Genomic DNA, 26,629 nt, shown 5'->3' on the forward strand with positions numbered 1-26,629 from the left:
AGACACATCTGCTTGTCCTTTTTAGCTCATGTCCCAGTGTTGGCCTGCATTACTTTTTGTTATATACTTGAACAGTCTATCTTTAAAAAGCAAGGGTAAGATGTGGGAAATTAATAATTTGTACTATCATACATTAAGGGTTCTTATTTTCTGCACTGTTGTCCTTTGTTCTATCTGAAGTGTTTTTTCTTTCTGGGGTCAATATTTATACAGATACACAGCTAAAAATGAAGAGTAAATGGTTTACATCAGATCATATAGCACTAAATCTTCTCTACAAATATGGCCAACATATGAAACCATTCTGGGCGACAGCAGGAAGGTTAGTAGAATATGCAGAGAATACTTTTTTCAAGCTGGCAGATCAGGATTGCTGATAAAATGTTTCACTAATACACTGATATAAAGAAGTTGTCTTTTAAATGTAGTCATCACCTTGGTGCCTTGAGCATACCTAAGAAATTTCCTTGACATAGCTGTGCCTGCCTTTCAAATTACTGTTTTGTATGTACACTAGAAGGTCTTGTGTAACACCTGAAGGGGACGCATTTATCAGCTGACTTAAAACCACTTAGCTTTTGTGGTTTGTTGTTTTTACCTAAGGCTTTTCCTTTTGTCTCAAAGCACATGGTAATAATACCAGTAATGTGCTCAAGACTTTGAGTTATTCTGATCTTAGTGATGTAACTGAAGTTATGCACGGAAGTCCAAGTGTAAACAATATATTTCAGTGGCTGGGTAGGTTCACTGAGGCCACATGACACAGAGTCACCTTCAAATGTGAAATAATGTTTAGCTTCAGGAACAGAGGAAGAGCCCCAGTCAACTTCAGCTCCTTATTTTCAACCACGTGCTGTTGAATTCTGTACTTACAAAATGAGACTAAATATTTTGCTCAAAATGGTTTAAGTGTAACTATGCAACCCTTTAGCCAGCATCCTTGGTTTGATGTGTTTGCACTTCTCTAAAAAAATGTTGTGAGTGCTACAAAATGGACCTTCTGATTTGTTACAAAGCAAGCCTCCACTTAATATTTGAGAAAGAAGTTCTCTTTGCACACAAGGAAGTCTTTTTGTCCACGGGCTATCCAATCTCCCTAGAACACACCCAGATATGCTGCAAAAAGAACATCCCATTTAAATTGAGCCTTTTGTCTTTGTCCTCACTGCAGAAAAAAATAATGCTGTTACCCAGTGCTCAAACTTTAATTCCATTTGAAATATTCTCCAGAAATCAAGATCTACAAGTACTATTCTATAAAAAGTATGAGGCTGACTACCAAAACATGGCAATCAACTGTAGATGTCTAGAAAGTATAGAAGATGTTAATTGTAAAATAGTAATTAGCTTATTGTAATAGGTAATTACAAGGAACAAATATTTTGGAACCCAAGGCCCTTCGTTTATAACAGTTATGCACTGTTATTTTATCCCCCAGATTCCCTCCTTACTCACAGCAGAATAAAAGGAAAATTGAGTCCTTCTCTCCATTTAGTAATGACTCACATTATGACTAAACTTCTGTACTGGCAGAGATCTAATGCCTAAGCTACGGATTGCCAGCTTGAGCAATCACAAAACCTCTACCCTTTTTGCTGCTATAATTGAAGTTAATATTTCCTCTGCAAGCAGTTGCACTAATGGAGCAGAAAGCAGGCTAGGCCTGGCTGCTGTTTGAGCTGCATTGTACAGTCAGAATAAATTTCTTCTGACTTTTTTGGAGTATGATAGAGTGATCAGATAGGATTTTCCTTTTTCCCTACGATCTCTGAGCCTCAGGAAGACATACCTGCAAGAATGGTTTCTGACAGGTTCTTATTCCTGACCTGAGGGAAAGACCATTTCACCACAGGGAATACTGCTTCCCTGGAAATTGAATACTGAGATCCCATGCAAGTTCTCTTTTGGTTAGACCTCTACCATGATAAAACAGACTGTAGTCTATTCTCTTTTGAAGATGAAGAGATTATTCTTAAATCCTACCTGGGGCTCAAGTGTGGGATGTGATTACTGCCTGGATCAGGAAGTAGGCAAGGATGCTTGAAACCAGTTAGGAACACACCAGCCCAGTAACATGACCAGCACTGGTTTTTGGTAAGCCACAAGTATGAGGCCTAGATGCAAACCTAGGTTCATGCTTGTAATAGCAGAGAGGAAATGCCAGAGTTTGTTCTGCTGACATCAAATACAGACACACTTGCTCTATGGCAAGTCTAAGAAGTACATATAAGTTAAATGTTATGAAGAAATCTTTGTTCAGAGAGTGATGAGGCACTGGCATAGGCTGTTCAGGGAAGCTGTGGATGCCCCATCTCTGAAGGCATTCAAGGCCAAGTTGGCTGGGGCCCTGGGCAGCATGATCTGGTGGGGTAGAATTAGGTGATCTTTAAGGTCCCTTCCAACCTGTTCTGTAATTCTGAGGAACAAAATGCTAGACAGCTCTGAGGCAGCTAACAGCAGTCAGCTAATACAAAGCATGTTACTGCTACTTGAAACTGTTGTGATAGATAGTAGATCTCCAGTTCGGAAGAGCTGGACTTGCACAGACAAATCCTGATCCCTTTTTAAGCTGTGACGTTAGAAACAGCAGCATGTTAATGGCTTGGGTGATTTTTTGTGTGGTTGTTCTTGTTTTTTAAAGGAGTAAGTCTAAAAGCTATCTTAAAAAGGTAAACAGTATGTGCAAATCATGTTTCTTGCTACAGGAGACAGAAAAGATTGCTGTAAAAATAAAGCTGAAGATATTAAATAGATCAGAAGTACATGGAGAATATCAAGATAGCAGAAGCAATTGCTGAAGGAGGGGTAGTAAGAGACATGACCAGCTACAATTGTCAGTCCGTAAATTTGCACAAATATGGTAGTTCTGATTTGAAAGTAAGGGGAAACATGGACAAAAGAAGAACCAAGAATAATAGCTGAGACTCCCAGGCTAGTCTATGAAAAACAACGTTGCCTTTCAGTAAGTACTTGCACTCAACTAACCCCATCACAGAGCAAGGAAATAAATGAACAATTCAATTAAAAGGCAGGGAGAGTGCTGGGGGAAGTTCTGGGTTAAAATGCTGAAAATCAAAGGACTAGTTACAAGTTGATTACTTTTGTTTTTATTTATTTGTTTATTTGTTTGTTTGTTTTAGAAGTTCTATACAGCTCCAACAAAACTTGGGAATCTGAAGAGTTACAATAAATACCAATTTATAACAAAACCCTATAATATGAATTAGAATGATCATAAAAGATAGCAAGCATTAGCAGCCAGGCTAGGTTGCTGTGCTGCAGTATAACTCATCCCTAGTGGTAAGATAGGCTGATCTTTATGCAGACATCCAAACTCCTATTTCCTGTGCAGGAAGCAGACTTGCTATGCACATGACAGTTCTGGGGCAGGTAAAGCACAAACAGGTGTAACGATACCTGAGAAACTTTCCTAACAGAGTGATTGTTTCCCTGTCTCTGCATCTCAGGTGTGGGATGCAACAGGTGCTCTGAGGGCAGAGTAACACCATTCATCAGGCTTGATTTCAAATCACCAATCTTGAAACAGAGTAATCTTATAACTTTGAACTGAAGCAAAATATTTTCTGTGTTTGTTTGTTTGTTTCTCTTTTTTTCAGCCAGACTCCTGAAAGAGGGAGAAAACCTGAAGTATTTAAATAAATGGTTTTGGATTGAAATCTGGGCCCCTCTACGTGGGTAAGTTCAGATGAAAATCTCAACTTCATGGCCCAGGTACCATAGAAATAAACTATTGTTCCTCCCCCTCTCCCAGTCTTTCTCAGTACAACTCTTACCCTTTGTAATGACCTTTCACACTTCCCACAGAGTTGCAAGCCTTGTTTGTGAATTGTCTTTGGGTGTTACTTCAGTTCTAAAATGTAATTCCCATCTTGAAGGAGAATAAGATTTTGCTGTTAGCAGGTTTTGTAGCAGCGTTGCTACAAAAAGAAAATGTACAAGTAGTCAAACTTGAATTTGTGTTCTGGAACTGCATTTCTAAGTAAACGTCATTTAAAAACAAGAAGCAAGTACACCTCACTGCTAAGTTGTTGTTTATTGGTTTAATACAGTCCATTAAACACTGCAGATTTCCAAGGAACCACAATGTAAGCTGACAAATGACAAGCAGAGTTATTGAAGTCCCTTCCCTTCCCTTTTACATGTGCAACCTCAATTTATTCTTGTCTTATGGGCAAAGCAATGGGAAAGGGGAGCTGGGTCTAAAAAGCTTCAACTACTGCTAAATAAATAAGTGGTTTTGCTTCTGTTTTCATTCTGAACATGAATGATTAATAGGTGGGATTCTTCTAGTAAAATAACTAGATTACTTTAGACTGGCTTCTTACTTAATCCGAACTTCTATTGAGGAGCAGGACAGAACGTGTTCTCATCAAAACTGTGGCAAGTATCAGCTATAAACTGATTTAATGCTGTAACTTCCCACTTTCTATCTGTTTCTGTAAATTGTATGGCAGCAAATCACAGATGATGCCTAGTTGCTGGAAAAGACTCACAACTCACATGTGCATTTGGGAATTCCACCATTCCAGGGCTTGCAGAGCAGCAAGTTTAAACAACACTGACAGTGCTGACTTAAACCATTCCTCCACTGCAAATCAAACCTACTACTGAGGACCAGACACAGATTGGGTTTTGCTCAGTATGGAGACACCTGCTAAGGCTCCTCCTTGCTGTGGCAATTGGCACTGTGAGAGTCCAAACCAGATCAGCCATGGAGATGCTTGTCCAGAAATATTAGAACTAAATGCTGCATTTGAAAACCATTTTTGCTGGTCCATTGCTGCTGGAGCTCTGTGTGACTGCGTCCCCATGAGTACAGAAAAAAGAAAAAAAAAAACAGAATTATTGACTCTGACCTTTCTGCATGAAAAAGGTAAGAACAGGACTCTGTTTGGGTGATATCCTCTTGTTTCTGCAGCAGGTGTATGCACGTATGCAAAGTAACATCAGGCATCCAGGGTCTTGCTTTTATAAAAATGTTGTTACTTTTTAGGGGGGAGGGATGAAGTGTAAAGCTTTAAGTCTTCTTTCTTAATCTAGTTGAGAGTTTACTAAATATATCTTATAATTAATGAGTTCCCATTTTGCACTGAAACCTAAAACATGTAATTATGAATTGGCAATATTTACTTAGAGTGCTTTGTGAATTATACTGAAAGAATCTCTGGTCCCTGTTGATTATTGTAAGTAAGTTAGCAACATGGAGAGATTTGTCTGAGCTTCAGTGGAATACATTTGTGATCATTATTTCTCAGAGTCCTCTTACCCTCTTGGTTGATGAGTGTGCTAAGAAATCGCAAATCCGAAGTTTGAGCACAACCTGTATCCACCTTTTGGAGGACAGAAACAGAATCATTCTATTGCTTCTGCTCTCACAGCACATGCTTGATTTAGGCTTCCCATTTTTGCTTCAGTGAAATCATCTTTGTATAAACAAGTAGCATCTGACATACAGTTAGGAAAGGTGAGCAGGTTTGCAGCCCAGCAGTAGAAGAGCTGGCAATAAAACTTAAGGACTCTATGGTATGTGAGGTCAGACAGCAAAGAATTTTAGTACTTTATTCTGCCTTTGAGTGTTCATTTTAACATTTGTCTGTTGACATACAGTGTGCTACATAAGCCCACGTAATGACAACACATACCACTTCTTAGAAGCACTTGTTACAAATGAGAAGATAATATGGTTAACATAATGCACAGGTCTTCCAGAAGGACTGGAACAGATGAAGCTTGTATGTGGGAGAAAATGTTTTCTTTCATTCTAATTCTGTACCATTCTCAGAGCTGTTATCCAACTGCAACCCAAACACACAGAATAATTACACAAAACGCAAAGCCTCAGCGTTCATTGTAACAGCTGCTGCTCTTGCTTTCCACCAAGGAAATAAGGTTACTGTTTGTATCAGTGTAAATCAGCAGGTGCCTAAATACCAGTCTCCCCAGTGATGCAGAAGACCTCCCTCCCTCCTGGACATGATCTTGGACTTTGTTTTGGCTTATGCACCACCATGTATACAAGTGTTTCTGTGAGTAGAGATTCTGAACAGTATCACAGATTGGAAAGCTGTTTTTTATTTTAACATTTAATGAGGAAAAAGAATAATCTTTCTACTGACTTAAGATACGGGATAATACTTCCCTCCGTGCCTCCATTGAGATGATGGATAGCAGTAGACTCACTAGCACTGACAGATCGCACACATCCCCAGCAGCGGTGAGCAGCCAATTAACCTCTCGTTAAGTGTTTCTAGCAGATGACAACCTGGCAGTCCATACCGCACTTGGGACTGCGGGGACAGAATGGCAGTTAGGTGAGTCCCCAGTTAGCTAATGCGCTTTACTTAGGAAAGAACATGCAACAGATGCCGTCTGGCTGTATTTGCAGAATGAGCTGTGAACAAACTCAAGAGGCTATCTTGTGAAGCTGGTGTTGTGACTCAAGTAGTAATGAAACACTATAAAAAAAGCTATTATTACGCGTCTGATAGATAAAGGTCTGGATGATAGTCACTTGGTAGCTGTGAATCCTTGTCCAATTGGCGACGCAAACGCTTTGGTTTTTTTTTTCTTTTTTGTTTGTTGTTGTTTTGCTTTTGTTTTGTTTTGTTTTAGAGGGCTGTTTGTTTTAGCCTTTTATTTAGAGTCACAGTGCCATCTAGAGACCGCACAAGGCCTTTGACCAGCTTTCAGACCTGGTTAAAGCTCAGATGGGAATTACGTTGTTTTTCTGACCTTCCTGATATGAGTTGTATTGGGAAGTGTGTCTACTTGGCGTTAGCCAACACACTGCTTTCAATCTAAGTGAATGTCTGGGGAGCATCACTTCTGCACTGTGCTGTAACCTGCCGGGAACAAACGGTTGGCAAAAGCCATTTAGTAGGATGGAGGTAAACAAGCTAGGATGAGCAATGGTGAAAAGTAATATGTTTTAATTTTTAATTAAACTCAATTATTTAATTACTAAACAAGAAGCCAGTCTGATTTTACCCTGTGGTGTGAATAGTGAGCCAACATCATGCAAACATCCCCCTGTAGCTGTGACAGGCAGCTCGGGATGCAGGTGCTTGCGGAAGAGACAGCATTAGGAGCTGAGCCACAGGTTCCTACAGATTCGCTATTGCCATGGTATGTTTAATTCAGTTGGGTATCCAAAAAATACATTTCTATTGGAGAACAGACAATCTTTTCACTTACTCCCCCATAAGGGCAGTCAGTCAGAACACACAGAGGCACAGCAGCTTGTGCTTAAGCTTCATATCCTTTGCACTTTGAAGAAGAAGGAAAAGGAAGATTTAAAACCTTAGGGTGCTTTATAATCTATTTAAGGACACCCAACTTCTCTGCTGTACTGGCAGTCCTGCTCTCTCAGCCCTTCTCAGTCTCTGTAAAACTATTTCGAAATGGAGATGACCATTCCCCTCCAGTTTTTTAATATAAAGTACTTTACAGTGTGTATCTTATCCTTGGATACCATACAAGTACAAACTCTTTTTTTCTTTTTAACAGAGTGTAAATGGAGGCTGAGTGTTTCAGTAACAATAAATACTAAGTATGTGTTGCAGAAGAATTGCTGGCAGGTACTGTCTATTTTGGATCCCTGTGTCTCCCAAAGGTAGATCTCTGCATCTTCTTGAGGAAATTGCTCTTCCCCTGGAAGAGGGCGACCCTGCTTTTTGTTGCTCCATGATGACTCTATGAAGGTGCTCAGCTGTCATCTGACGATCTCACTGTTGCTTTAGTCTTGTAGAAGGACTTTGCTTTCTTAAGGTGAAGAAGGAACGTTGCACTGAACAAAATTACTATTACAGCTAATGCAGAATAACAGTCCTGTAGGAACAGGAATTAGGTGTATGTTCATCCAGGATCTACCATGTGATCCCCATGCAAAGTAAGTCTTGGTATTTCCTGAGTCAGCTGGTAGTGTCTATATTTGCCACGGTAAGGAAAAAGAGATGAGCCAACCCATCTTTTACACTGATGGTTCCTTCTTAGTTTTTATATATAATTTAGTCCTAATTTAAATCAAAGGAGTAGAGGAAGTCAGTAACATCATCCAGAAATCTCCATGGGGGCTGCGATTGGTGCCCCTGTAATCGTAATTGGAGGGTTTCTGTACTGCAGCTTGTTTTTCTCCTTGTCCTATTCATGGCTGTAGAGCATTAAGGTGTCTTTTTGGTCGTGTTGTTTTTTTCTGGTGTGTATGTTAAGTGATGTTTTATGGCAAGTTTTTTCACAGGTAAGAAAACAGGCTTTTGTGAATTCACATCTAATGGGTGTCTTCTCAAGAATACACAACTGAGGCAGTGAGCAGCAAGTTAGATGGATGGATTTGAGAAAACAAAAAAGTGAGGGCTTGCCATGTTTCTAGAAATAGCATGTCAGGCTGTAAGAGCTGTGAGATGAAACACTGGGAAACTGCACAGTATGGTTAGTTTTGCACTTTTTAATGCAGCCCATCTGTATATACAGATTAGAGCAGTCTTTAAGAGATCACATATTCATCTTGCCCTCCACTACAGGGGTTAAGTGAGCTTTGTTGATATACTCCCATATTTCCAACACAAAATGGCAGTGCTAATACCATTAATATTCATTCCTTCCTCATGATTAGTTTAACCAATGCAATAGATTTATTTTCAGAGGCACCAAGTCAGAGAATCATTTCACAGTTTTTCATGCTATGAGATGGAGCATTTGGGTTTGAATATGAATTTGACAGCAGAAACAGCAGCACTAGGTTTTATCTGTCAAAGAGTCAAAATGAACCAGAACCGAGAACTCCACCAGCAAATGTTAGTGAGTTACAGCTGTGCTGCTGCACTTCAAGTCCTTTTCTCCTTGCTGCATTCCTGCCTTCTTCAGTGGCTTAAATACAGTTTATACTGTTCTAATGAATTACTTGTTGTATGTCAATGCTTGCTTATGTATCTCTTTAAATGAGAAGACTAAATGGTCTTTTACATATTTTTCCCTTTATATCATTCTCTTCAGCCCTTATGGAAGACTTGAATTTTGTTTCACTTTCCTTCTCTCTTCTCTCTGCCCCTGTGGTTTACCTCATCTGCTGACCTTCGTTGGGTTGTAACTGAGTCTTCAGGTACTGTGATGTTCTTCCAACGTGATTAGTCCCCACCAGTCCCCACCACCCCACATACTGCGTTCTCACTTAGGATTCCTATTAAGTCCTCATCATTTTGTGCTCTTTCTACCTTGCAATTTTGTTAGAACTGTTCTTGCTGAAGTTTTTAAGGACAGGGCAGTGATCTGACAGACCCTTTCAATGCCCTAAAGTATGCTGCTCCTGAAGACTTCTTGTCCTTTGGCTCCACTGACACCAGATCTCCTGGGTTTCCTTTTGCTCCTCAAAACTCTTCTGCAGCACTCTCCTTGATGGTTTCTCTTTCTAGCTTTTCTTTGAGGAATCTCATTGGATTCTGACTGATATCTTTTCTTAGCTTCTTTTTGCTGTGGTCACAAATGCAAGTTCTTGACAAGTTGCTGATGACTAGTCTATTTGATAGTTTGATATTTGATGACTAGTCTATTTGATAGTTTGATATTTGGTAGTTTTCTAGTCTTTTGATAGTTTGACTATCCTAATAGTTAAAGTGCTTCTGTTAAGATCAAAGCTGGCAGGCACCTGAACACCCTTTGCACACACTGAACACACAGCCCTTTGCTCACTCCTCCTCCCAGTGGGATGGGGGGAGAGAATCTGGGGGGAAATATGTCGAACTCATTGGATGAGATGAAAACTATTTACTAAGACAGAAAAGAGAGGAAGAAACAATAGTAATTTTAATAATATACAGAACAATTAATGCCCAAAGCAAAACCACAGATTGATGTAGACATGCTACAGTTATGAATTTTGCCAAATTAAATGTAATTTCTTTCTATAATGGTTATTTCTTGTAAAAGCTCTTGTTGGTTCAGTTTGTACAGTAACATAATTGCTTACTGACACAGTCCAAGAACTCAGATTTTCAAGAGACTTAGCTAGAAGTCAGCTTTCTTTCTGTTTCCACACTTTATCTTTTTCGCTACCTGGTCACACTGCACACCTGTGCTTCCTTCTTTATTCACAGCTTCAGCTATTTTCAAGCATACTGGCTTTATATTTACCTTCTGATGGTGGCTTTCAATCTAACTTTGATATCTGCCCCAAAGTTATTCATTGAGAATGTAATTTTTTCATGTTGTTAAACAACTTATTTTTTCCTTGGCTTTATTTTTCTTACCAAAGGTATTATTAAGAGCTTTTCTGTGTTAGAGCTGGAGCCTGTGTGGATGGCAAAACCAAAATGCCAAACATGCTTTCTAATATGAGATGTTACCATGAAAACGCCTCACTATATTTTACAGAAACTGAAGAAAAATACTAAAAATAGATAAAAACAGTAATACAGCAGAAAGCAAACTGGAGTTTTAGCCATTATTATAAATAAATAAATTTGCAGGTCTAGTTTCAGTAATTTTTATTTTCTCTTTTAATCAAAAGACTTTGTTCAGTCAGAGACATAATATTTTATAAAGTGGTAGCCAAGGTGGTGTCCAGTTACAACAAAGAGAAAATTGCTAGGTTAGAAAAAGGAACCCGTGGGGAAAGACTGCAGGAAGTGGTTGCATTTTATTTAAGAATACAGAAGACTGATTAGAGTATGTAAGTGTTTTGACATATAGGAGATAGTGACAATCTAGCCTTTTTTTCCATGTGGAGGTGAGAGCAGGAAAATTTGCTTACCATTTTTTTCCTTTCTCTAAGTCATTACATGATTCAAACATAGATGGTAAAAACTAAATGTCACATGCTATAGATCATGGTGAGGTTCATGACACAGCTCTGAGGTGGCTGACAAGGACATCTCTCTCCATATTCCTGGTATTTATGTAGCACCAAACACAGGTATCTCTCTATTTGTGACCTGAAAGTTGTGTTATGTCTTTGCCAGCGTCTTGCATTTTTGCCGTGAACTAGCCCCCACCAGTGCCATAGTAAAATATATATGTGTCTATGTATGCATTTGAGGGACAGTGAGGAGTCTGTGCCTGATCAATGAGATATGTGTGGGGTTTAGTGATAGAGACCAGATAATGTTTATGGCATCTCTCTTTTTCCCTTCTCTTCTTTTGTTCATTTCTGTGGTGTCTGATATTAAGACAAACTCAGCTTCACTTGAGTACTGCAGATAGGTAAAGTAAAAGGACCGCTTCAATCCTTAGGTGACCCTCTTCTACTGAACCCTGCTGGGAAGCTGCAGGAACAAATTGCGTTGATTTGAACTCTTTAAATTTTGAATTCTGTTCAAGTTGATCTTGCATTGTACATGTTGAACCATGGTTTCACAGTAAGAATTTCTGTCCAGGATCACTACTAGCTGTTTGAACAAAGAACTGGAAACTCTAAAAGGAACTGGAAATCTATCACTACACAACTGTTCCCTCATTTTCCCATGATGTTTTCTAAGGTAAGAGCTTTTAAAAAAATGATATAAAACAGATAAAAGCTCCAGTCTTTCCACGTCAAGCACATCATCGATTCTGTCTCCAGCTGAAATAAATACACCAGGAATGAGAACATGCTTATAAATAAATGGAGCCTGTTACACAAAGTAAGCCACCTAACTAGTGGCACAAGAAATTTCTTCACTTCCTAACAGGATCTTACTGTGCTGGTTGAAAATTTCAAACTGTTTCTGAATTTTTAGCAAATCTGGCTGTGCAGATGCACACCAGTAAAGTACACAGTCCCACACTGTGACTCAGATGTGTAGTTGATGGGAAAGGAGCAGAGAGCTTTTTTTCCTAAAAATCAGAAGTGTTTCTCAAGAGAAGTAGAACCGTTACTGTTCCTGGATAAGTGAGCAACTGTGAACAAGCTTTCCTCAGAAGGGAAAGATACTGAGCCCATCATATTTTATCTGTAAACGAAGCTGGTGTTTTACCTTCATTTTTCTTTGTCCAGAGCAGAACTAATCCTTAGAGAAGCAGGAAAAGGAGCTGGCTTCCTCAGATAGAACAGGAGCAATTCATCATTGTCTAGTACCTCTTGAGGTGTAGTCACTCCAAGTGACATCCATCTTCCCCTCCAAAAGGGAATGGGTCTGCCTGTGCCAGTCCAGTGTCACACCTGCCAGCCCAGCGTAGCATCTCAGATGTCCTAGCACATCTACTATAACACTTGGCCCTTTTAGGTGCCCAAATCCAGCCTCACAGAAAATTTTAGAGATGGTTCAGTTCAGTGGTTTTCACACTTAAAAACTGAGAACATTGACCAGAGTATCATCAGTAGTAGTATTCAGAGTTGAATACTACAGTCAAAATCTGTCCTTTTCATCAGTACTGTTGCTCTGGTACTGTGCAAATTCAGTAACTGCCCAGGACCTTGAAATACAAGAGGAATTTGCATTAGTGAACATGGGTAATTATTAATAGTTGAATGTAATTAAAGTCATTTATGACAAAATCTACTAATCTTTACTGTTTATTCCAGTGGTTTTTTTAGTTGTATAAGCCCTTCTCCTAATTCTGTCACTTCTGCTGTCTTTGTTTCATTCTCTTCAAAAGCATTTTCTGTTTGGAATACTGAATTATCATAAGCTAACTCCTTTTCCCCTTTAAAGTGAATTTTCCCTTTTCAAATATTCTTTCTTGGTATCCTCAAGCTCCTGTCTACTTGTCCCTCTTCTTTGATTTGTTTTAGCTTTTCCATTTGCTTTGGTTCAGTTTGGTTGTCTTTTAGTACTATAAGCATTATAAAAATGAAAATGAACATTTATTCATTTTCTGTTACTTCTTAGCAGGTATACCAGTACAATATTAGCCATTCCCTCAACAGCTATTCCAAAATTACTCATCCTCTTGTGTCTCTTGAGATTGCTATGAGGTCCTTCCCTCTCATCCAAGCCCCTGTATTTAAACTCTCCTCTATGTCCCAATTTTACTTCAGCATTTTTCACTTTTTTGAGAACCATTGCTTCTCCTCTTTCATGTTTTCAGGATCCTCCTTGTCACTTTGTTTCCTCTCTGCTTGTTCTGTTCTTCCAGTTTTTGCTGCTGCTGTTGCTGCTCCACACAGAATCTCTTCACACCTTTTCTTCCTGCTGCTGGTGGATTTTCTCCATCCAAACCCTACTGTCTGCTTCCCCTTTTCTGATGGCCTGTTGTGAGAATGAAGTGGCATGTTTCTATCTGGCTCAGACTTTGTGACAGCACTATTTGAAACCGTAACGCTGTGAATTCTTCCTCTCTGACTGGTTAAGTGATGGACTTGTGGCTAACTGGTACTTGAGAAATAAAACTGTAAAAATCCTGTGAAGGCCACAAAACAAAAACTGTTTAGCTGTGAAACTGTGAAAGTTGCAGAACAAACACTTGTTGTGCTCAAGCATGGTGGGAAAGTCAGGAGTTAGTTGTCTCACTTAAGGTGGTCTCAGATCCAACCCCACCCACAGTCATCATGCAAAGGTAGAAGCGTGGCCAGTATGGCATGTGCACAGTACAAGAACTAACTGGAATGGACCATCATATGGCATAAAAGGCATTGCCAACCCCATCAGTGGCACATGCCCCATCACATCCTCAACCACCCCAGGAAAAGGAGGACAGACCCCTGGGACATCACAGGATCCACAGGGGTGGCTTGCTTTTCTTTCCTTTTTTTCTCTCTCTCGTTTTCTTCTCTTTTTTCTTTCTCACTTGCTCATATTTTAATACTGGCATACTCTTTCTTGATCAACACCTTGAGTCCATTCCAAATCTTAATTTGAAGGAACTGGGATCACTATAATGAACCACATGGCTTTTTGGCTTGCAACACCTGTGCATGGGTTTTGGAGTCATCTCAAACCTTGACATATCTTTGCGAGAGCTACTTTAAGGCTTCTGAGGAGCATCAGTGAAACAGAAAAGTTCTAACTTAAGCACCAGTTCCAGTGCTTCCTCTCCCGTTGGCAGAAAAAGACAGGGCAAGGATGGACGTGCTGCTGCTGCATAAGATGGTCAAGATGTGGACAGTGACTGCTGCTCAAAGAAGGATCCAGCCCCTGTTTCTCATCGAGTACTTTTTTCTTCTCATGGGTTTCTTATCAGAGGAGCACATGACCAGTGGGTAGTGTGTGGCTGCCACTTCCGCTTAAATAGCCTTGTAGATGCAGACCTTCAAGACTGACTGAATTTATTATATTTTGTTTCTGCATTTAGATAATGAGGTCTTTAGGGAAGAACGCAATGGTTGCACTCCTGAATGAGGAATTCTCCATTAGAATCATGAAATATCTTGAGCTGGAAGGGACCCATAAGGATTACTAAGTCCAACTCCACAAAGGACCACCCAAAATTCAATCCCTGTGTCTGAGAGCATTGGCCAGAATGCTCCTTGCACTCCAGCAGCTTGGGGCCATGCCCAGTGACCTGGGCAGCCTGTTCTAAGGCCCCAAGGCCCACTGGTGCAGACTGTCCCTAACCCCCAGCCGCCCCTCCCCTGACACAGCTCCATGCCGTTCCCTCGGGCCCTGTCGCTGTCACACACAGCAGAGCTCAGCTCTGCCCCCCCACTCCCTGTGAGAGCTGCAGCTGCTATCAGGCCTCCCTCCCCTCAGCTCCTCTGCTCTGTGCTAAACTAACCCAGGGACCTCATCCATTCCTCATGCCTCTTTCCCTTTAGACTGTTCACTGTCTTTGCAGCCTTCCTCTACAATAGGTTTATTTGTTCCTTGTTACTTTCCCTATCACTGCAGAGGAGAGAGAACATGCCTGAAGCTAGGCAACATTAAGCAGCTGCTGCTGCTCCATTTTACTGCTGGGCTTCTGGGTTGCCCACCTCGCACTGCCTCATGAAAATTTTACATTTATGAGATGTATAGAAAATTGTACACACAGTCATATTACTGACCAGCGCCCCTTGTTATACCTTGTCATCATACTTCACTTGCACAAAAGGAAGAAAACTGAAATTTCGCCTGCAGCATGCTGTAACTCTGGCATCTCTCACCTTCTGAGTATTTGCACTTACAAGTTCCTTGAAATTTTTGTTAAATGGAGGAGGATCTGTAAAAAAGAAAAGAAAAGAAAAGAAAAGAAAAGAAAAGAAAAGAAAAGAAAAGAAAAGAAAAGAAAAGAAAAGAAAAGAAAAGAAAAGAAAACAGCCAGCTGTCACTTTTGGCATCATTATCAAGAATTGTGAGCAAGGTGGATCCCAGAACTGTACAACAGAAGTGCAATGCCAGTAGCACTGATGGTGTAAGCAACTGTCACCGTGCAGTGCAGTCACTGCCCTGGAGCACGGAGCTCACCAGCACTGCTTGGTGATAGGGAAATGTTGATGCATCATGAGGACTTCAGAGTTGGCCTCAAGTTACAAAGCTGGGAAGTGTACGTGCAAACAGCGGTCCTTGAAATTCAAAAGACACTTGCCAGTTTCAGCACTTGTGGACTTGGACTATTCTGACTTTGATAGCAGACTGTATTGCAGCAGTCCCTCACCCTTTTCCTTCAGCTTTGAAGACTGTCTCTCCCGACGTTTCCGTTCCTTCCGTGGGAAGGGAACCCACTCTATCTGCATGATCAGTGCTCATTTTCTTTTCAGTCTCACCTTCTGAATCACAACTGCTCCTATATCTTCAGGTCCCTCCTCAATTTCCATTCCTTCAGTAATACTGGCCATAAACCTGGTACTTATCTCTTGCTTCTCAGGGTCTGTTTGCTTTCTGCCCTTCCCCTGTCTTTGCCTTCCAGCAAGAAAAGCATTAAACGCCTGTGAGAGCAGCTCCCATAGGGCTGGGCAGCATTTCTTCCATCAGGGAGCAGCTGTATCCTGCCCACACTGAACTGACAGCAGCTTCCAGGGGTACCAAAAGGCACTGTCTGACCATTGCCTCCTTTCTGCCGTGTTTTCTACAGTACAGCATAGACACAGCAGAACTTCTTAATAAAGTTGTTATACTTTAAAAATGAGGAGGCAGCAGAGTGAATGCTTCTTGAAAAATGTAAATATTGCTGATCACTGAAACTTGGAAAATCTGTTCAAACCATAAGAACAGCAACAACAATCAACAACTGTCCTAAAAGGTGAAGGTTGGCAAGGCTTACAGCAACTTTAAATATAAAAGTTAACTTCAAAATAAAACTGTTCTTTGGTGTCTGCTAAACTGTTGTGTAGCTTAGAAATGTGGTACACAAATCAAACATCAGCTCTGTCATACAAACGTGCCAGAAGAATCTTCTCTTCTGTCATGGACTGGTAAGAGTGCAGACAAATCATTTCCCACCCTGCCCTCACTGTGCTCATCAGCATTAAGCTAATAACTAACTGCACTACAGACAGACCAATAACAGCAGCACGAACGCATGTCTGTAGGTTGCACCTCCAGTTTCACTTCTTAACAGCTGCTTTTAGAATAAGTCTTCTTTTAATCCCTTTAATCTTTTTCTAGAATTGGTCTGAAAGACAAAAGACCTTGTTTTTCTTTGTCCATGGAGTTCCCATTTTTTCATGGAAAGTTATCAAGAAAAGCCTGTGAAGAGCTGCTGTGCAAGGAAGGAAAGAATGGTAGCTATTTAATACGAGAGAGTGAAAGCGTGGCAGGAGCCTTGTGTCTATGTGTTTTGTAAGTATTTTAATATTAATTTTTTTATGAGTTTTCAAATAGATCCAAAACCAAGAGTTCACCTTTTCTAATGTTAATAGTTCTTCCCTAATGTTAACAGTATGTCTGTAGATGTATTCAAGTGATGTGGGTTGCCTTAGGTTTCCTTTATTGTGAGTGATGAGAGGGTAGCACTTTTAAAAGCAATTAACGGATGAATTGTTCTGTGCTTATACTGTTGCCTCTCTGCAGACAATAGAGAGAGCCCAGAGAAAATACCTCAGCCTCCCAAAACACAGTGAGAAGAGCCTCATTCGAAGTTACTACCTCTGTTGTAGCAAACACAATTTTAGCACTACTGAATATTCTGAGACACTGAAAAGTCTCAGAATATGATACAAAACAATTTCTTTTTCATATGCATGCTGATTATCTGATGAAATGTTAGCCTTGTGTTTCTCACAAAGTTTATCTGATGTAAGAAGATAAGCTGAGACAGAAAAATGTCCTGTCCTGCTCAAATTCATGACAAACCCATGAACAAGATCGGAATAGAAGTCTGCTCTACTTAAAACAATTAAAATTGGGTTATTTTATTTTCCTATAGGGAATAGTACTTTTTTTTTGTTCCTCTTCATAAACTCTGTTTTACATTTTTCATATATAATCAATCTGTTCTTAATGTGTTCAGAGCTTATGAACTAGTAATCAGTCCTTTTTGTGTGAACCTATAACATTTTACACTTTCCTTGAGAGTGTGTTTGAGAGTGACATGAAAAACTGTTAGCACAACATTTAATCAGTTCAAAAATATCAGGAAATATTTTTTTATCAGTAATCAAAACTGATTATTGAAACAACTCAAAGAAGAAGGGAGAAAAAGCGAGGAGGAAACGGAGTTCTGGGTTGGTGAGCAGAAGAAAGGATCATCTGGGAATGACAGAAAAGATAAGTAGGGAGAAATGGTAGATGAGATACAGAGATCTTGGGGAGGGAGCTGCAGGAACCCGCCTGCAGTGTGTGTAGAAGGAGACAATGTAGGAAGCAGAGATCACAGATGGAAAGGGCATCCATTGTCTGTCTGAAAGAACAAATGGGGATCCTGGCACAGAGAAAGCAATACTAGTCCTTGAAGAGAGGACAGCTGTTGTGACCTAATTCAATAGAGGCAGATGAGAAAGCAAAGGGGTGCTTATGTCTTTTGTGTGTTTAATGGGTTTGAATTACTGAGGTAACCAACAGTACATGTACAAAAGTACATCATGGGCAAAGGGTGTATCTAACTTTAGTTTGTGCATTAATACATATAATAGTTGAAATGCAGAGTAGAACAGACACCGGCTTGCATAGGTGAAAGCACAGATTGCCTTCAGATAGCAAATGGGATGATGTAGAATATTGGCTCAGAACCTGAGAGACTAGCTGTCAGTGACAGACAGAGAAAGAAAAACTGTTTAAGGGGAACACATTTATCCTAAAATTGGAGACGTCAACACTGAAACTCTCAGTGCTGTTTCAAGACAGCGTCTGAACTAGAACTGCATCTTAAGCATTGCTTAGCAAGTAACACGACTGATACACAACTGATGCCTGCCTTGCAATACAAAACAAACAAACAAAAAAAATTGTTTCTCCGTTGATCCATGGACAGAGACAGAAATCCACAGGCTACAGAAAACAAACAAAATTTTGAGTTGTCCCACTGACTGAAGGGAGGAGGAATGCTCAGGGAGGATCTAAGAGTCAGACTGGTGGGACCAGTCCAAAAGCATCTCAACAGTAATCATGCACAGTGCCCAGCTCTTTCTCTCTGGTAATCCTGCCATAGTCGTACACAGGTGTCCCAGATCTTGACAGTGCCTCAGTCCAGATCTATTGCCCTTGCAATTCTATATGTCAACCTATCAGAACAAACTCATCTCATGCTAGTTTTCTACCTCTAAATTTCCCTTGTCCTCAGACCAGTTAGTTTGTTAAACTGAATATAATATGCAGTTGTTGATAAGCATTTAATAGTCAATTTGGAATCAGATTTTTTTCATTGTAATGGCAGTTTCATATTCATTTCAAAGAATAAGTTTAGAAACAATTTGTTCGGGTTATTGTTTTTCACTTCTATGTCTTACTTTTCCTGGCTTATTACATTTGAAAATGAACACCAACTTTTATAAAAAAAAACTCATAAGCTATCAAGTGTGAATTTTTACAGGTACTTCATGGGGGAAAAAAAAATGTAGCCCTGAAACATTACTCTTTGAGTCAAAGTTTATCTTTTCTAAGTGGAAGTTAGAACTAGTCCTAGTCCATAGCAACTTCTTCACAGAGCTAAGTGGGTTCTTTGCAGAGCAAACATCCATTTACATGTAAATCCCTATAACTAGGCTTTTGCCCTAAGATTCTCCCTCTCAACACAGCTCAATTCATTTATCTACAGCTGAAATCTTTCCAGTGAACATGCACACCAACTAAAATTACTTGTTTTCAGATATTGCTTTTTTGTTGTTGTTTTTTTGGGGGGTTATATCTCTCTGCAACTTTACTGCCTTTTTTGGTGACGATTGTGGTCTCCAGTTCATCTTCTGAACAGCTGTCATTGCTATATTTGATAAAGTTTTCATTTCGTTTGATAAAATTTATTTAAAGCCATTAGTATCCTTAATATTTTAACACTTGCATATTATTAAAGCAATAACAATCAAAACTCCAGGAAATGCAAAAGAATAATTTCCTAAAAGTGGAGCCCATGTTGTCATTTTGTGTGCTGGCGAGTGGAGGACATTTTTTACTGACATCTCTCCAAGAATTCAACATTCTTCTTGTAATACGACTGCAAGATTAAGTTTATAGAGGTATCGCATTGGAAGGCAAAGAAAATAGATGAGAGGATGGGAAGTATATAGAATCAAATTACTGACACAAAAGCCTGTGCTAGTTTTCCTTTGTAATTCAGTCAAAGCTTTTAGTTACAGTAAACATATTTCCAAACATGAAATCTTTTCTCAATTTTTGAACTCTAGAATCACATTTGTATTGCTTTTCCATCTCAGTTTCATACGGTCTTATTTCACAACATGTGTCTCTAATACTACCTGCTATTTGCAGATATTTCCAGTCCCGGTGTCTGTTAAAAATGTGGTTCGCTTCCTTTCTCCATATATATATTATTTTTTTATATTTTTTTAAATATTTTTTTTAAGTACTGTGGATCAGAAACTTAACCCACTGTTTTGTCCCTAATATTTTATTTTCTCTTCTATATATTCTCATTGTTAAATGGCCAGTACCATATATATCTTGTCAAATCAAACACATTTGAAGTTGAAATAGCATAGTATGTGATCACATCTGGAACAGGTGGAGGCACAGACGGCTCAGTGAGAGGATTACTTGAGGGCTTCCACAAGAAAAGCTGCTTAAACAAAAAGCATTCTACAACTTCTCACTCCTGTGTATGCCATGGCAAATTCCCTACCTGTTCTCTTCAGAGGAATGCCAGTAGATCTCATATGAAAAGTGAACTGCAGGTTTTCTTACAGAGTCATTTGTTATGGCTACTTTGACTAATGTGGTTTTCATTCTCTCTCTCCCTCTTCTCTTCCATTCTTCTCAGCTTCTGTACTACAATAGAAGACATTCCCAAAGACAGCCTTTCAGAATGCCACTTCATGCCAATGTTCTTGTTTCTCTATAGCATGGTAATCTTGTGTCATTGAGGTAATTATCTCAGCCTTGTTTTAAGGTGCAGATCAGTCTATGGAGTTGATAGTTTGAAGCCAGCTCTTTTTCCCCTGAGGTATGACTTCAGGATACTTCAGGATTCACTTTCCTCTGTAGCAATTTGGGTCTTCACAGTAGCTCCATTTTTGAAGGAGGGGTACATGTTTAACACTGTCATTCCAGCCTAAAAAGACCGTCTGATGGTAAGTATAACCTTGCTGGAGCCTGAGAATCATCCAAGCTGTAGCTCCTCTTCATCTCACTGCTGATGGAGATACTGTAGTTATCAGTGTTGCATGTGTCTGCCCTTTGCCTGTGTTTTATTCCATTTTGGCATTTGCACTAGTGGTTTCTAACACAGTAAAGCAATTCTGCTGATGGTGAGCAAGAAATTAGGCATCCTACAGAAGGAAGGACTATTACACTCATAGAAGCTTTCAGTGACCTTCTAGGCTCAATTTTGTGCTTTATTGTCTATGAACAAGTAACTGACATTCAGCTCTTTCTGGATGTAACCAGAAGCATTTTCATTACTTTGAATTACCAGATCTATTTTATTGGAGATGTACTCATACAAAACTCAACTCAACATAAAGAACTCCATATAAAAAATGGACCTAAGAAACAGGAGGAGAGCTCAGGCAGTTAGCTGATGTGGATATGCTTGCTCAAGATTGTCACATTAAGCGGTAGCAGTCCAAGCCCTTTCCTGTGGTCTCGCAAACATAACACATCCAGTACTGTTTTTCACAGCTTTAAAGAAGTCATCTACACTTACCGTATCTTCAGGGAATACGAAGGAAATTATAAAATACAGGTAAGCAAATCTCATTTTGTCTGTAAAGACCTCATTATTTAAAATTTTATTGAATTATATATATATACTCAGAAAGATAACCTTATAAAATACAAGGCTGCTCCAAAAGTAATGCCTCCTATTTTATCATGTTGGCTGGCAATGTCAGAAGCGGATGTAGGTGATATGACAGTAGAGGTAAAACTTTCCCACCAATATTCTGTGACACATTGTTGCCATGCGACAGATGGCAGCAGAGGGGCAGCCTGACAAAATGTCAGACATGGAACTACAGATGACTCAAAGGTGGCTGTCTTGATATGATGTGTTTCCTCCATTCAGAAAAAAATTACACCCATTGACATTCATCAATGCTTGCTGAATGTTTATGGAGACCAGACAGTGGATGTGTGCACAGTGAGGTGGTAGGCAGTGTGTTTCAGCAGTGGTGACAGCAACATGAAAGACAAGCCACATTCCAGCTGGCCATGCACAGCTGTTACATCAGAAAACGCAGTGCCTCAACCAGCTCATCCAAACGAACTGGCAGATTATAAACATGGAGCTGAATATCAGATTCAGTGCATTGGAAATGATAGTGGTGAAGCTGGTATATAGCAAAGTTTGTGCCAGATGGGTCCCATCAGTGCTCTCACAGGAACTGAAGGAACACCGTATGCAAGTTTGTAAGGATGAAAGGACCTACTTGAACAAATGGTTGAAGGTGACAGTTTTCTCAACCCCATCTTTATTGGTGACAAGAAATGGTATCACCAGTACAAGCTACAGTCAAAATGGTGGTGGTGTGAATTCTCCATTGATGAAGATGTTCAAAAAGCAACCTCAGCAGGTATAGTGCTGTGCCTTGTTTTTTTGGGACAGGAAAGGGATGATCCTTCTGAATTTCCTGGAAACTAAACAGTCAACTATGACTGCTACATCACAGTGCTGAATAAGCTGACAGCTTGAATTTCCAGAGCCAGGGCAGAGAAGACAATCCTTCTCTTGCAACACAATAATGCCAGGTCCCATACCAGTTTGAAGACCATAGACCACACTGTCAATGTAGTCTGTACTGTTCTACCACACTCACTGTACAGCCTGGATTTAGGACCTTCTGATTTCCATCTGTTGAGGAAAGATGGACTGTGCAGGTAATATTTTCCTTGCAGGAATACTGTAATAGCAGCTGTTAAACAGTGGGTCACCACTGCTGGTGCACATTTCTATAAGCTCAGCATGTTGCCTCTTGTTCATCACTGGTGAAAATGCATAGCTAATGGTGGTGTCAATGCTGAGAATTTGTTCTATTAAATAGTGTTATTGTGTTCTTTCATATCTGTTGTATCATGAAAATAAATATGTATATATAGGAGGCATTACTTTCAAAGCAACCTACATTTTGTTTCTGCTATATTCCCTTTTTGGCTATTTGACATTATACTTGTATATGAGCTTATTAGTATTTATTATCTTTGTAGAAATCCCTAGTAACCTAAATGAATCAGCTATTTCTTGACCAGCTACTTCCTGATTTGACCATTTCTTTTTTATTTTATTGAAGAAAAATCTATCACTTTTAGCACTTCTGTTCCTAATTAGCTTTTTCTACTTGGAAGCTCTGCCATGGCATCTAGAATGTAGGGGTTCTGAATACTGAACCTTTTGATTTTACAAGACCTGCTCACCAGAGAGAAACCAACACAATATTCAGTATGAAAGATACAATTTCCCATGAAGAACTGAATGATTTATTGACAAAAAGGTAATCTGTTTTGGATTACAGCCACTCCTCTGGATTTTGCTGTCATATGTATCAGCAGACAACAAACCCTTTAAGTTTCTTCAAACTGTATTTTCCTTGAAAGGCCTGGCCATGAATGTGAAAAAAGACTACTAGTTTTTAAGTCAGATTATTTTGGTTTACTAAATATACTGAAATAGTATATTAATGGTGATAGGGGGATTACTTGTTTTTTTCAAAGGCCACGTCCAGCCATGAACTTTCTAGAGTGTCATAGGCTGACCTGACCAGCATCCCCTCAAGTGCTTGCTCACACCCTACTGCTCCCAACCGGTTAGCTGCCTTCCAGAAAGCAGGGTCTCACCACATGTAAATGATTACTTGCCATAAACCACTTCCCCCAAGCTTTTAAAGCTGAGCACAATGCCTTGAGAGATGGGATACCTCCCTGGTCAGTTCAGGTATGCTGTCCTGGCTGCGTCCACTCCCAGCTTCTTGCACACCCCCAGTCTACTTGCTGGGCGAGCAGAGTGGAAAAAACAGCCTCAGTACTGTGTAAACACTGCTCAGCAATAGCCAAAATATTGTAGTGTTATTAGCACTGTTTCAATCATAAACTCAAAACACAGCACCATACAGGTTGCTAAGAAAAAGGTTAACTTCATCCCAGTCAAAACCAGTGTATAGAGGTAGAGGCATTCAATCCATAGTAAAACATAGTGAAACAGAAATAGCCACAGGAATCACAATATCCACTAGACTCTCTAAAAGCCATGGTGGTGGATAGTTTTGGTTGTTATCAGTTTAAGTTTTGATTCCATACCAATAAATTATAGAGCTTAAACCTTCAGAATACGTACAGAAAATAGTTTGCTTATCTTCATCGGCATTTTAACACTGAGGATGAAACTTCTTCAGAAGTCTTGGTAGGGGTCTGTGTTTAGGTGGTTTACCAGGACAACAATATCAGAAAACCTTTTTGGTCACATAGACCAAATCTTGAAAGACACGCTCAGAGAGCGAGATGTTTGCCTGGGGACTGGGATCTCCATGGCTTCCTAGAAGGCAGCAACTGGTTCTGTTCTTTTGCAATGAAAGAGGAAAACACATGACATGTGATGAAGAGTTAAATTTCATAGCACTTGGACTGTAGTTGACTGAAATCCTATCTATCTATCTATCTATCTATCTATCTATCTATCTATCTATCTATCTATCTATCATCTATCTATTAACAGCTAAATATGATGTGAAACCATGTGAATTTTGTTCTAAGTAGGAGATTTGTCCTAGATCCCTTCAGGGATTCCCGAAGGAAGGAACTGAGAGGGATATAGTCAGGCCTGCAGGGCCATGACAAGGGTGGTTACAGACAGCAGCTATTGGAATGAAGGAGATAAAATCTGTTCTTTCTAGGATGGGAAGACTGTGATCCGATGCCAGGCAAGGAGCACTAAACAGCTTTTCCTTATCTGCATTGCACACAAGCAGGGCTGGTGAAGGAGCTTGGTACCATAACCACACCACCACAAAGGTGTCCTTCTTGTGAACAACATTCTGTCACCATATAGGTTTACAAGACATCCTGTGGTGAACAGGTTATGCACAGTTCTTCTCACTACAGATACTTTACGGGAAATACAATTTCAAACAAACTTTGCTTTTCTTTCCTTATAGACTTGTGAAGGTGTTCCAGAAAAGATTTTCAGAACATTAAAGGATTTAATATATAATTATGAAAAGCCAAATCAAGGGCTAGTAACAAAGCTTCGCTATCCAGTGAAGAAAAACTCCCCACAAAGAAGGCAGAAGCTCAAATTTGGAAACTGTGACATTTACAATGGTGAGAAATCTAGTTTAGTCTCTGTATTTTCATTAAGACAACAATTGCATTGACAGGTGAATAGCTGCTGTGTATCCTCTGAGACAAGTTTGCATGGACAGAACATCCTTCTCTCTTACATTCACTGGAAACTGCTTAGTTCTTGGTCATAGGTTACGTACACTCATCCACCACAAATTAACAAAATAAAACGGAAAAAGGTACAGATGGCTAAGCATGGTATTGCCCCAAACTTCCTCCATGAGTGTTGAAGCTCTTAGTCTACAGAAGGCTGAGAAATAGTTCTACCCAATGCAGTTCTGCCAAGCTGACAGGTCTTTACATTTCAGTGAGAGTTAATTCTGACCTTCATTTTATTGTCCAGGTCAGAAGCTATTTTTATACCAAAATCTAGCTTGTAGATTACTGTGTTAGAACATGATCTTTTTAGTTAGCATGTTGAAAATAAGAAGTATACAGCCTTGTGCTCAGGATCACAGATTTGGAAACAGAGAGTTCAGTCTCTGGGGTTGCAATACTGGTTGTTAGCCAGCTTTTAACACTGTTTTCCAGACCAAGAACCACTTTTCTGAGGGTGGCTACTTGAAAAGACAGTAGATTTCTATTCAGTGTCCCAAGCATTCAATTTTTTCCTTTTCTTCAGATTCTAAAAAAATAACAATAATTAAAAAATCTAACAAGGTCTAAGATGGTTTTTCAAGCTCTCCTCCCAGCTAAGGCCTTTTCTGTCAAGAATATTTATTAGAGAACAAAAGCTGTGTTACCCTAAAGTCATAGCTACCTGCGCTATTGATCTGAATTACAGCAGCATGACAACATGCCATCTTGCTTAGAGGGGTCTTTAAGAAGAGCAATTAGCACTGACAAGATCTTTCTTTTATTTCTTTGCAGAAATTGATGAAAGCGATTATGTTGATGTCTTATCTTGAATGATCTGCCACCTGATGAATTGGAAAGACACCATTTTAGGTGTCTAAAGCACATCAACTGGGCAGAGTTAACAGTTGGACATTCAAAGCTATGTATCTATACCTCTGGAAGTAGTGCATTTTGTAGATTAACAGAGCAATTGTATTTTGCCCCAGTAGATCCAGCACGAACTACTATGTATTTTTTGTCCACCGTTAAGAGAATTGTTCTTTCTGAGACATGGATAATTATATAGGGGAAAGGGTATGTATGTGTTTGCTTGTGTATATGTATATTTTTTTTTAGCAAACTTTCCAAGATGCCTACTGCTCACACAAACAATCTATTATCATATAAATCTTATATCTAAATAAAGCTGTGAAGTAGATGGGGCCAGACGCTTCAGTGGTGCCAGTGACAGGACTAGGGACAATGGGTACAAACTGAAACACTGGAAGTTCCATCTGAACATAAGGAAGAACTTTTCTACTTTGAGGATGACAGAGCAATAGAATAGGCTGCCCATTGTGGCTGTGCAGTCTCCTTCTCTGGAGATATTCAAGACCTGTCTGAATGCTTTCTTGTGCAACCTGCTGTAGGGAACTGCTTTACTGCTTTAGCAGGGGTTTGGACTCATGGGTGTACAACCTTTCAGCTTGCCTGGGCCACACTGAGTGAAGAGAAATAGTCATGAGCCACATGAAAATTAAGTGGTACAGTTGATATACATAAGTAACACAATTTCTTTTATTTTGTTCTATTTTTTAATTAAAATATAAGAAAAAAGAGGAAAACAAAAACATAAATCTAGTAGGCCAGACATATGTGGACTAGATAATCTCCAGATATCTCTTCCAATCTCTATTTTGTGAATCTGTTAGAAAGCACTTTGAATGCAATAAACGAATGTTCACAAAGCAGTAGTTTATGGTAGAACTGGTATATGTAAATAAAAAATATGCGCAATAAAAATTCCATTGGCATAATTTGATGCTTAAAACTTGTAAACTCTG

General features: G+C 39.5%; 2 protein-coding genes across 2 annotated transcripts in view; one reads left to right on the forward strand and one right to left on the reverse strand.

The window, feature by feature from the left end:
• Positions 1 to 26,629, reverse strand: part of HHLA2 (HHLA2 member of B7 family) — a 296,207-nt gene that overhangs the window by 174,420 nt on the left and 95,158 nt on the right.
• SH2D1B (SH2 domain containing 1B) lies at positions 16,480 to 25,869 on the forward strand. The gene is made up of 4 exons (XM_065740753.1): positions 16,480 to 16,628; positions 21,078 to 21,141; positions 24,542 to 24,707; positions 25,599 to 25,869. Exons 1-4 carry the CDS (start codon positions 16,495 to 16,497, stop codon positions 25,634 to 25,636), a joined length of 402 nt encoding a protein of 133 aa, XP_065596825.1. The 5' UTR covers positions 16,480 to 16,494; the 3' UTR covers positions 25,637 to 25,869.

The sequence above is a fragment of the Cyrtonyx montezumae genome, unplaced genomic scaffold (assembly GCF_038088225.1).
Source record: "Cyrtonyx montezumae isolate F1298 unplaced genomic scaffold, pur_monq_1.0 scaffold_3, whole genome shotgun sequence".
Taxonomy (NCBI): Eukaryota; Metazoa; Chordata; class Aves; order Galliformes; family Odontophoridae; genus Cyrtonyx; species Cyrtonyx montezumae.